Source organism: Pithys albifrons, chromosome 20 (genome assembly GCF_047495875.1).
Source record: "Pithys albifrons albifrons isolate INPA30051 chromosome 20, PitAlb_v1, whole genome shotgun sequence".
NCBI classification, from domain to species: domain Eukaryota; kingdom Metazoa; phylum Chordata; class Aves; order Passeriformes; family Thamnophilidae; genus Pithys; species Pithys albifrons.
Genome location: NC_092477.1, coordinates 10,246,456 through 10,258,326, shown reverse-complemented (window position 1 = coordinate 10,258,326; position 11,871 = coordinate 10,246,456). Strand labels below are relative to the sequence as shown.

The 11,871-nt window shown below is 51.2% G+C and overlaps 1 protein-coding gene across 2 annotated transcripts in view; it reads right to left on the bottom strand.

The window, feature by feature from the left end:
• Positions 1-415: 415 nt before the first annotated feature.
• Positions 416-11,871, bottom strand: part of RXRA (retinoid X receptor alpha) — a 106,507-nt gene continuing 95,051 nt past the window's right edge. For both annotated transcript variants that reach the window (XM_071574130.1, XM_071574131.1), the window contains exons 7-10: positions 11,502-11,634; positions 10,303-10,394; positions 8,429-8,534; positions 416-4,746 (exon numbers count right to left, since the gene is read on the bottom strand). In XM_071574130.1, the coding sequence (XP_071430231.1) occupies positions 4,599-4,746; positions 8,429-8,534; positions 10,303-10,394; positions 11,502-11,634 (479 nt within the window). In that variant the 3' untranslated portion in view covers positions 416-4,598. The remainder of the gene's footprint in view (positions 4,747-8,428; positions 8,535-10,302; positions 10,395-11,501; positions 11,635-11,871) is intronic.

Below are 11,871 nucleotides of genomic sequence, written 5' to 3'. Positions count from 1 at the left end.
ACGGTAGTGATTTCACAGTAAAACAGACCTGCGGGAACGCCGGATATACGTGACAAAAGACACCCCCAGACCAGCCCACCCTCCCCTCCCTCCCCTCCCAGAAAAGATTTTGGAAGTGGGGGAAAAAAAATAAAAAGTTCATTCAAAAAAATTATTTCAAAAGAGATTTCATATAAAGCCTTTAAAACACGGTCAGAAGTTTCTCCCTCTTCTCCAGATCCCTGTGGCTGAACATTACAGAGAGAAAGAGAGAAAGTGAGAAAAAATAGAGAGAGTTTATAACAATCTCTGTAGAAGAAACAAAGCAATCCAGAAAGAAAATATCCAAGAATACGGTAAGGGATAAAATTACATTTGTACAAAAATAGATTTTAACTTTATTGATGCTTTAGATATTTTTTCCTTATCTTTTCTCTTTTTTTTTGTCATTCTAAATTTTAATGTTATTTTTTACCTATGCATCCCATAGCCAAGGCATCCATCACTAAGTATTGGGAATTGCTAAAGCTATTTCTTTACTCAAACCCACCTGCTTAAAAGAAAAAACAAAACAAAACAAAACAATAAAACAAAAAGGCATCTTAAAATAGATGCAGATCCTTTGTCTCGAGGAATAAAGATCCAGATTTGGCATCTGCCAATTTGGAAAGGGATTTGGATACAATGGGAGCCAAAAAAAAAAAAGCAAGGAAAAAAATAGGAAAAAGAATCGACTTAAAACACGAAAAACCACGAAAAGTCTGTAATTGCTACAGTTATAATATCTGTATATGTGAGTGAGGGTATTTATACAGTGTATATATCTACAGTACATACATGTATACACACGCACATATAGCAACTTAAACCAGCTCCTGCACACTCCTCACTGATGGGGACAGCATCAGCTCTTGAGCCACATTCCTGCCAGCTCCAGCCTTTTTTAGGCTCCGGAGCTGAGCCCAGGGTTCTCCTTCCCAGGGTGGAGAGGTTGGTCAGCACGGGCATCCTACACCCATGAGTGCTGTGGAGATGAAGGTCCTTCACCCCTAACTCCACTCCTGGGGTCCCCCCAGCCATAGTGCTCAGCATTCCAGCGCCAAGGAAACCTCAGCATCCTCATGGAGGGGTTTGGGATGTGCTGCATTCGGCTGGGTTTGGGTCAGGGCTTGGTTGGAACATGCACAGGCAGCGAGGGACATCCAGGATGGCAGTGGGTGGCTGAAAAGCTGATGTTTGTGCTATCTTTAGAAAATTAAAGATTGTCCCACCAACAAAAAGGAATTTAAAAAATAATTAGAAATAGATCACCCTAATCAAACCAGATTTTTGCAATACTAAGATCTGGTTAATCAAAGTCCTACCTCTCTAGTGGATAATGTGCCTTTTTTTTCCTTTAGCCATATCTCACCTCTCCAAACAAGCACGTCCATAATCAGCGTTATTATGATGAGGACAACACAAAAAAAAAGCCAAAAGTGAAAAGAATACAAATGAAAGACTCAAACTCATGCAAAGCACATTGCTTTAAGGCTGCTGTGGCAGATGTTACAGATGCACAAAATCTATTCCTTCCTTTGGGAAGGACTGGGATGGGAATGGAGGGGGTGGGGCTGGAGACTGAGGGTTCATCACTTGCATTCAGGGAACCCCAACTCCCTTTCACCTGATGAAAACTGAAATCCCAGGACAGGGCTCAGCCTTTCCCCAAAGCCTCTCCACCACAGGCATGGATTGAGGCTGTGAGCTGCTCCAGCAGGGAAACTGAGGCACAGAGATGAACACCCTGACTGGAAGCCTGGAACCCATGGAACCTCCCCCATGGCACTTGTGGGGGACACTCCCTTCTTGTGGCATTTTATCAGGGCAAATGCTAACGGGAATGGGATGGGATGAGATTGTATGAGACTGGATGACATGAGATGGGATGAGATAGAATGAAACGGAACAGGATGGGATGGACCATGATGGGATGGGATTTAATGGCATAGTTAGGATGGGATAGAATGAGTAGAGATGGGATGGAACAGGATGGGATGGGATGGAATGCAACAGGATAGGAAGTGATGGGGTGGCACGTGATGGAACGTGACAGAATGGAACGACCTGGGATGAAATGAGATGGGATGAGATGAAACAGGATGGGATGAGATGGGATTGGATAGGAAGGGACAGGATGGACTGGGATGGGACGGGACAGGAGCGCCTACTGTGCAGCCCAGCACCTTGCAGCCACCACAGCTCAGCACCCAGCACCAAACAGCCCCTTCCAAGCCATCCATCAGGAAAAAAGTGGTTCCACCCAACAGAGAAGAATAGCGGGTTTATTCTAGTGCAATATCCACCAACTTTCCCAATGCATCCTCCTCCTCTCTGGCAAGCAAGTTCCAGGCTCCTTTCTGCTGGAAGAGCTGGGCAGGGGGCTGGGGGGCTGCCCAGGGGCTGGTTGGGCTCTAGGCTGAGCTCCAGTGGGAGCTGATACCTCTCTGCACCCCCTAAGGACTGTGCCAGCCTCACGCTGGCAGGGAACAGCCTGCTCATGTTTCCTGGCACCCTTTCCAGATTTCATTTCTCTTGCCTAGTTTTCTTGGCAAATTCTTACAGGGTGAAGCTGTTTAATAATATTTTCGGCGGCATGCAGGCTGCTGGGGAAACACAGCCAAAACACTTTCCCTGCCTCGGCAGATTTGCCACTTCGGGCCAGCCTAAGGGGAAGTTATGACCTGAAATCCTGAGTATTTTTTTAGCAGTGAGATGGCCTGGTGAGCTGCAGGGGATGGAGCTGTGGACTCCAGCTGCCAGGCAGGATGACAACAGGCAGGTGGCAACTGTGTTCCCTCAGAGGTGTGAGGTGGTGGGTGTTGCTCCATCCTCCTCCAGGCACAAAGGAGGTGTTTTCAACCAGCCACAACCCACGGGGAGCAAGAAGAGGATCTTTGGGACCAAATACTTCACTGATTTAAAGTACAGAGGACAGGGAAGTGGTGGGAAAGCCCTTTGCTATAGGCCAACCGCAGGCACCTAATTCTTGGCTCACAGCATGTGTCCCGTGGTGTGTTTGGGACAGTCCATCCCGCTTAGAGGGGAAACTCCTTCCCAACATCCTCACCACTCACTCTGCTTTGTTTTTAATCCAACTCATGTTTTCGTGGGGCACTGGAGACCCCTGATGAAGATGAAATGAGGAGGTGAAGGGGAAACGATCCCTGGCCGACCTCCTGCCACACACTTCCTGGGGAATCCCATCCTGCAGGGTGTGAGCAAGTTCCTGGGACCATGTCCCTAATCCCCAAAAACTGATCCATCTCTCTGCTGTCACACCAAGACTCAAGGGAAAGACTGTGCAAAGGTCAAGGTGCTTTTGGTGCTCTGAGTATGCCCGACAGGAGAGGGGTGGGTGCTGTCATGTCCCCCACCCAGCCGGGACCTCTCGGTCCCACATCCCTGCCCAGCAGAGGAGATTCAGGGGAGAGGGTGCCCTGTTCTTGCTTTACCACTAATTACCAGCTGCAATTAACCAGCCTGGCCAAGCACTCCCACTAATTGTTGCCTTGCAGTGTTTTGCAGGGCTGAAACAGGAGCAGCCTCCTGGGTGAGTCGAAACCCCCAAGAGGGGTCATGCTGGGATGTCGGGGCAGTGCCAGGATGCTGGGGCCATGCTGGGACTCTGGGGCCATGCCAGGATGCTGTGCTGAGGGCAGGGGTCCCAGCAGGCCACCATGAGCTGGGGAAGGGCAATAGGAAGTCCCTGGCAGCCTTAAAGCAAGTGTTCCAGCCAGCTCTTTCCGCGTGGGCAGCTCCACACCCAGCGCAGAGGCATCTTTGGGCAGAGCAGAGATGCCCAGCCACTCTCTGGGATGGCCAAAAGGGGAATTTTCAGGTGTTGCCATCCATGGGACCCTCTGCACAGAGGGTGACCCAGCTCCCTGTGCCACCAGTCGCTGTGTTATCTGGTGGGGATTCACTCAATCCCAAATCCTCTGCTTTGAACTGAAAGGAGAAGGCTCTGTGCAGCCACGGGTGACTCATTCACGGGGCACGGCCTCTCCCTCCGCAAAGTAACTACCGAGACTACTAATAATAGTTAGAAACCAAAAATAGAATTCTTTTTTTTTTTTGTTGGTTTTTTTTTTCTTCTCTTTTTCAAAAACTCCATCCTCTGAAAATAGCCAGCTGCAATCCGGTGAGTTCAGCCACTCCCCTCAGCTTGTCCAAACCCCACTGTCCCCAAGGGCTGGGACTGTCCCAGTCCCCACTGCTGCCCCAGAGCATCCATGGGTTGGAGGGGGGTGATGCCAAGCCCGGCTGGTGGCTCATCCCAAAACTCATGGCACGGCAGGGGCCGGGCAGGGGGTGGCAAGCTCTCTCCGCTCCCACTTCTCTACATCTAGCGCAGGGAACCAGCGAGCAGGTCTGGAGATGCAGCAGTGACAGCAAACGGACAGGGGTGAAGGCGACGAGGAGGCGAGGACGGCGGGGGGTCCCCCCGGATCAGACGGTGCCTCCAGCGCTGGGGTGAGGAGGGAGGGGCGGGCTGGGGCGGCGGCAGAGGTGGAAAGCGGAGGAAGAGGCCCCGCAGGACCCCGGGCCGGGCGAGGGACTGACCCAGCAGCAGTTCTCTAAGTCATTTGATGGGGCGCCTCCAGCATTTCCATCAAGAAGGTGTCGATTGGTGTGTCGCCTATTAGCTTGAAGAAGAAGAGGTGCTCCAGGCATTTCAGGCCGATGGACCGGAGGGCTGGGAGGCGGAGAAGGAGCTTTGCAAACCTGGGGACAGGAGACATGGCATGGTCAGACACCACACTGGCAGCTCTGACTCTGCTCCAGCCCCCCAAAGCTCGAAAGGGTTGCGAGTCAGACACAACCTCTTGTTGCCCAAGTCATGAGGCTACACCCAGCGCTGTGCAGAGAAATCATTAATTATGTTCCCAGCTTTGAATATCAGGCAGCCACAGTGGATTTCCACAACAAACATGTGCTGATAGCTGAGTTTGGAGAGTAAAACAAGGAATGGAAGGTCAGCCCTGAACTGGGGTGCACCACAGGCTTTGTGCATGTGCATCACCACTTAGGGAGCACCCAGAGATGCTCATGAGGTCCCCACACCACAGCCATGGGGACGAGGCACTGTGGGGCCAGCCTTGGCACAGGTAGACATGTAAACAGCTTCAGCAGCTGGATCTTTGGTCAGGGAAATGGGCAAGCAGCAGGGAAGAGGATGGAGGAGATGGTGAGTGGGGTTAGCGGGCATTTGGCTCAGCAATGCCCGTTTTCAGTGGGCACTGGGCTCCTCCCAGGCAGCTCCACCAGCCAGCACTGGGGCTGCTGGCCATCACCAGCTGCTGCTGAGCCCTGGGGCTGCTGGCACAGCAGAAACCCAGCTGAGAGTTGGGCTGCAGGCACCTCGAGGGTGAAGCCAGTGGAATGAGTCAAGGGCTTTGATGCACAAGTTGGAAGAAGCACTGCAGACCACCCAGGACACGGGGTGCTCCCCTTTTCTGAGCCCAGTACAGGGCTCCAAGGAGCCCCAGCAGAACAAAAGCCCCTTCCCCCAGCCTGCCCTGCCTGAAGTAGATTCTAGCAGGTTACACCCCTGATGCCAGCAAGAGCTGAGAGGCAGAAGGCCAGGCAGGACAGCTGGATGGAAAGGTAAGGAAAAGCCAGGAGGGCTGGGAAGAGCTGGCAGTTCTGCAGGAACCAGGTGGGATGGAGACGACCCCAATGGATGGACACCAGGGAAAAGCTGCTGTGTGTTGGGCTCTGAGGGTGGCAAGAGGCTACAGAGCCAGGAGAGAGCCACCAGCTCCTGCAACGGTGCTTTGGAGCACCCTGGGGTGCCTCTATCCTGCCTGCCCTTGCCCTGGGGTGCAGGCAGCAACTCCAGGCGCTGCTGGATGTCACCTCTCAGTGTCACCTTTTGGTGCACAGCCCTTCAGTGAGCGACCCCCACACAGGAAAAACCCCCTTAATGCCCAGGATTGTAGTTATTTGATTTTCCTGCTGCAAAATCAGGGCTTCAACATAAGCAAAGGCCCAGGGAGAAGGGGACCCTCCAGAAAAGACACACACAGAGACATGCACAAACACACAGATATTGTACATGCATGCACAATTTTCTCTCCCTATTTTTTTTTTTTTTTTTGCTGAGCTGGCGAGAATGGTGGGAGCAGAGCCAGGAAAAACAAATCAGTCCTACCATCCCATTCAGGAAGTTTCACTTTAAACCAAACCAGATGATGGCTCCAGCCCTCGGATATGTTTAACTGTGAGATAACCAGCCTGGAGCACAACATGCCAGGGCTGGGAGGGGAGAAAGCAGCCCTGATTCCTGATTCCCTGCGGCTGCTGGGTGTCACGTAGGCACCAAGCCCTCCCTTAGAGCAGCAGGGGCTGTACAGGGGGAGCAGAGCTGGGTTTTTCCTAGGAATGCCTCTCTCTGGCTCGCTGCTGCAGAGAAGTTTTGATGTTTACATGATGCTCCCAAGTTCTTGCTGGCTGGGGACTCAGCTGAAGTCCTGCACTGAAGGGCAACTGAAGTGGTGGGAAGCCCAGAGGTCCCACAGCATGGAGCACAGGAAGGCACCCATCATGGCTCGAGCAGGAGTTTGCTCAACCACAGGAAGAACTTGTTTCCAGCCCCAGATGGTGATCACATTGTGCCATGAGACCAGGAGGATGGACAGAGTTCCTGAGAACATTGTTGAGCTCTTGCGCAACTCTGGACTCCCAGCCCATGAATTAACCCTCCCGAGACACCTGGGATTATTCCACCATTGCCCTGCACTAGAGGTGAGGTGGCGTAAGGTCAGCAGTGCCCAGTCGTGGCTCTCAGGAATTCCCTCAGCAAGCAAAACCTTTAGGATCACCAAGGAAAGGTGTGGGGATCACACAAGGAGGTCCCCAGCCCAAGGCAAATCAAAGCGAGTGGCAGATTAAACTCCAGAGCCCTGGTGCAGCTTCTGGACCTAAAACACTTCCTTACAGATCACTGAGCACTGAGGCAGAGCCCTGGGGAACTGGTTTAGTCTGGTGGTTCAGCAACTGTGCTCAGTCATGCATGATGGCTTGGCAGTAGTCTGGGCGATAACGAGCAGGGCTGTCCTCGTGACAGCCCCCTGCCCACCCTCAGCCCCAGCCCAGCCCCTGCCCAGCCAGCAGCATGTGCAAGGGCAGTACAACCTGGCTGTGGATAGCAGGGAATAATCCATGAGAACTGCTGGCCATGATTCCCAAGGCAGCTCTCCTTGTGCCAGGTATGACTGGCTGCTCTGCTTGCTGAGAGCTCCAAGGGGAACAGAGCTCTTCTGCAACACCACGACAGGCAAAGTCCAGGGTCTGGCTCTGGATTTGCTTCAGAAACGCAATTTAATAATGCTTTTTGGAAGGGGAGTCAGCTTGAGAGTTTGCCTGGGGTCCACACAAACCACCTGGGGGAGGAGAGGTAACCACCCCTTCTCCATGCACTGTGCTCATCCTTCACTTGCCCTCGTCACCACAAGCCAAACACACCCAAAGGAACCTTCAACTTTATCCTCCCTGCCACAAGCCAACCATGAACACCCCAAAAGCCTCTTTGCAACGATTTTTCTTCATCTGCCAGCACACTGGTACCCAAAGAGGGGTAAAAAAGGTCCAACATTACTTCTGAAGGTATGATCTGCCCACTGCATTTACGGCTGTGAAAGCTTTCTTCTTTTTATTTAACCATCCAGACACACAAGACCAGGAATGCAGGTGAGATGCAAATCCCAGTTGCTTAGGCTGTTTTTCCCAATATTCACACACCAGGAGCAAATTTCCAGTGCTTTGCTTGGTTTCTCAAAAAACTGTCAGTAACTCAACTGGCAGTTGCCAACTTCAGGCTGTAACTGGGAAAATGCGCCCACTCAGCTCTGGAGCGGTCCAGGGAAGCATTCCTAATTCCCCCTCCCATTCCCAGCTGGATTGGGGGAGGAGGAGAGGGGAGAAAAGAGCATCAATTGAGGCTTTCACTTCCCAGCAATGATGCTCATCTGCCACCGAAAATTAACTCCATGTGAGTCTTATTTTCGCTGTGGTTTGCTCTCTGTGGTTTCCAAGAGGGAAATGACACCTCTTCCCACATGTGCTCATCCCACTGCTGTGCCTGCGGGAGCTCGGCCTCCTCAGGTCTGCCCACCTTGTCCTGGCTGTGATGGATTTACTGGCATGGGAATAAAGACCTCTCTGCACTGCACAGGGGGATTTTCTGAGGATGTTCACAAGGAGAAATGGGGGGTTTATCTGTAGAAAATGTTCACTCCCAGCAGACTCAGGAACAGAGAGCCCCGAATAGAAGGGACCCAGCACCTGTACACTGGTGTGGTGACCCCAAGAACATGACTCAGACCTGCCCCAGGGATGCAGCACCCTTTGCAGGGGGTTTTCCTGGGGTGTGAGGCTGCAGGAGGATGGGGCACAGGTAACTCACCTCCCGGGCTGGTCGGGGTATTTGTGTTTGCAATAAGCCTCTAGCGACGCATACACCTTCTCCCGCAACGCCTCCACTTCGGCCGGGTTCGAGAGACCTTTCGAGTCTGAAAGGCAACAAAAGGACCATCAGCCAAAAAATCTACAGGCTTTCCAGGCAGGCAAGGACCCCCTGTGCACTCCTCCCCTCCCTCCATCCTGCCCAGCACCACCAGGTCAGGGCAGAGTGTGCATGCAGGGTCTGAACACTGGGTATTGGGGGTAGTACCAAACAACCCCTGGGGAGCACTGAAGCCCTCAAAGGTTTGCCCTGTGACTACAGATCTGGTTTATTCTACCTTATACCCTCACCCCAGCCATTTTGGCTCATTCCACTGGTCCCTCATTTAAAGGGTTTAAGCCTCTCTCAAGTTCTGGGCCTGTGGGATTTCTCCTTCCAGCAGGAAGCCTTTTGGTGGGGCTAAAGGAGAAGCCCCAGCTCTGGCAGATCCCCCATGACACAGCGAGGATCTGTTTTTAGTAGGGTGAAAGGGACAGTCAAGAAATCGATATCCCCAAGCACATGTGCCATGGGAACCTCTCCAGATTCCCCTTCTTTTACCATATACGGCTAATCCAAATTACAGACAATAAATTACTGGTGATTACAAGGAGGGGGGGGATTAAAAAAAAAAGTAAAATAAGAAAAACAAACCCAAGAAACAGCAATAAACCCTGCTGAAATGGCCTGGCCTGGGTTTGGTGGGAAAATCCAGGGAAGGAGCCATGCTTGGGCACAAACTGTGCTCCTGTGAGGGCAGAAAAGGGAGGGGAGGGGTGGCTGTGGATGTCTGTCCTTGGCTTCCATCTGATTTGACTCTGGACTGACCTGCTCTAAAATACAGAGACTCTCCCTCAGCAGAGCTGTTCAGGTATGTGCAGGCTGCCAGCTGGCTCCTGCTGCACAGGGATTTGCTCCCCAAAATGCTGGAGACAAGCCCTGGCACCAAACCTTCTTCTTCCCTTGGGCAACTGGGGCCAGGGGGGAAAAAACGAGCAGTGTGAATTCTCCTGGAGATTGTGGAACTAAGAAAGCTGTGGACAAAAATTCAAGTTCTTGTGTATTTTATGAGCACATTTAATGTCTTTCATCATCTCCAAGTCTGCAAAGGGCTTTTCCAGAAACACAGGTAATAAAAGCCCTTGGGTGATGAGATCAGGAAACAGAGACAATAATGTCTGTGCTGTAGCACTGCTCTAATCAGTATTTTTCTCTTAAAGGATGTCTAGATTCAATTTTGCTTCGATTCAGGGACAACTCCCTCAAGCACTCGAACTTTCTTCTCACAGTCACAGTAAAAGGGAGGAGAGCTGATAGAACAAGGGGGAACGGCTGTGAACTGAAAGACAGGAGGCTTAGATTGGATATTAGGAAAAATGCTTCCCTGTGAGAGTGGTGAGACACTGACACAGGTTGCCCAGAGAAGCTGTGGCTGCCCCATCCCTGAAAGTGTTCAAGGCCAGGCTGGAAGGGGCTTGGAGCAAGCTGGGCTAGTGGAAGGTTTCCCTGCCCATGCCAGAGAGTGGAACAAGATGATTTTTAAAGTCCCTTCCAACCCAAACCATTCTGGGATTCTGTGAAAGAGAGGAATGCAGAGCAGCACTAGGCATGAATCCAGATCCATCCCTGACCCGCACAGGACATGTCTGTAAGGTGACAGATGCACGTGCAGCACTTAATTCAACTTTTAGCCTTCCCTCTCTTCCTGCTTGCTCTGTCCTCAGGAGCTGGGTGCCCTCAGCTATTAGCAATGGAGATTTATAGGGAAAAAATGGAGCCAAAAGGACAGAGCATCAGCCAAGAGCAAACAGGAGAGAAGACACAGCCATATATACCAGGGTTGAAGAGGACAATGGCTCGCAGGCAGCCCAGCTCTGTCTTGTCCATCAGCATGTCTCGCATTTTTGACACGAGTTCTGTCAATACTCTGCAAAGGACACAGAAATCAGAGGCATCAGCATTAAAAGGAAATGAAAACACCCAGGTGTCAGACCCAGAGTGAGATATTCTGGTCACAGTTAACGAAGTCAGGGGATGGTGCTCGCTTATACCAGCTGAGGATGTGGCCTCATCTTCCTCCTCTATCAAAAATAGCTCATTAGGAACATCAATAGTTCCTGTGAGATACAACAGGGCCCATAAAAACTGCCTTAATCCATTCGCTGAGTGGCTTTGGCACCTGAGAAAGCTTCCTAAAAATAAAAAATAATAATAAAAATCCACCCCAACAGGTATCTAAAAGTAATTTCCTCTGCCGGTAATTTTTATTGCTCCCTTTGCTCCTGCTGCAGGTGCTGGTCTTGAAATATTTTCCACTGATTGCCCAGTTTTTCATGTTAGATCCTGCAGCAAAGTCATGTTCTTGCACTTATGACCTCACAGGAACAAGAGATGTCACCAAGGTCTGAAGAACAATTTCCTCACAAAGCACAGCACCAAAGGCGACTTGGTTTCAAGTAAGTCACCTCAAGATGAGTCTCAGGCAGAGAAATCGTATTGCAGCGGCGTCTGGAGCCACACTGTGGGTCAAACACCCTGGAAGTCTGGCTTTTAAAACACTTTCCCAAAGCATGACATTAAAGAGCCCTCGGGATATGCATGTGGAACCTGCTGAGTATTTTTGGTGCCTTTTCATTGTGAAAATAAAATCACGTCTTGGTTCAATTAAAGATGAAAAGAAACGAAGGAGTGGCCTCCTCGTAACATTAGAAGGCATCTGGACCCCATGAAAGAGGCTTTGATTTGCACTGGGCAGCCTTCTCCCTGTTTTGGGCTGTTGGGTTTTGCAGGTTTAAGAGGAGGATTTAATGTTGTTGCCTGCAGCAAGGCCCACAACAGTTCCATGCACGCCATGAGATGGACACCCTCATCCCAGGCTCCTCCAAACCTTCGAGGAGGTTCTGACGTGGGGAATGGAGGCGGTTTGGTGTGGAGACAGAGATGGGGATGTCCAGGCAAGGTGGCTTGAGATGCAATCCCCATCCATCCTTCCATCATTCCATCCATGCATCCCTCCATCCCTCCCTCTGCCCACCTGTCGAAGATGGCCCCGACGCCAGCGCTGTGCGCGCTGTTCCGGTGCACGTGCAGCCCCGTGGCTAAGAGGATCCCGTCTTTCACAGCTATGGAGCGGTGGGAGAAGGAGGCAATTAGGAGTTCATTCCACCCTGCGGAGGAGAAAACAACCAAGGCTGCAAGTTAGAGCCACCTCAGCAGGTTTGGGAATCAACATCACCTCCTTCCAAAAGGAGGAAACCGCCTTTGCTAGAGAAACGTGGCTGGATATAGGAAGGGAGAGGGGAGCCAGCCTTTTCTTGGATCTCAGGGAAGGAAAAAACTATTAAGAAACAAATGCACTAAAAATATAACACTAATAAGGGAAGCAGTTTCCTCTGTAAACTGTG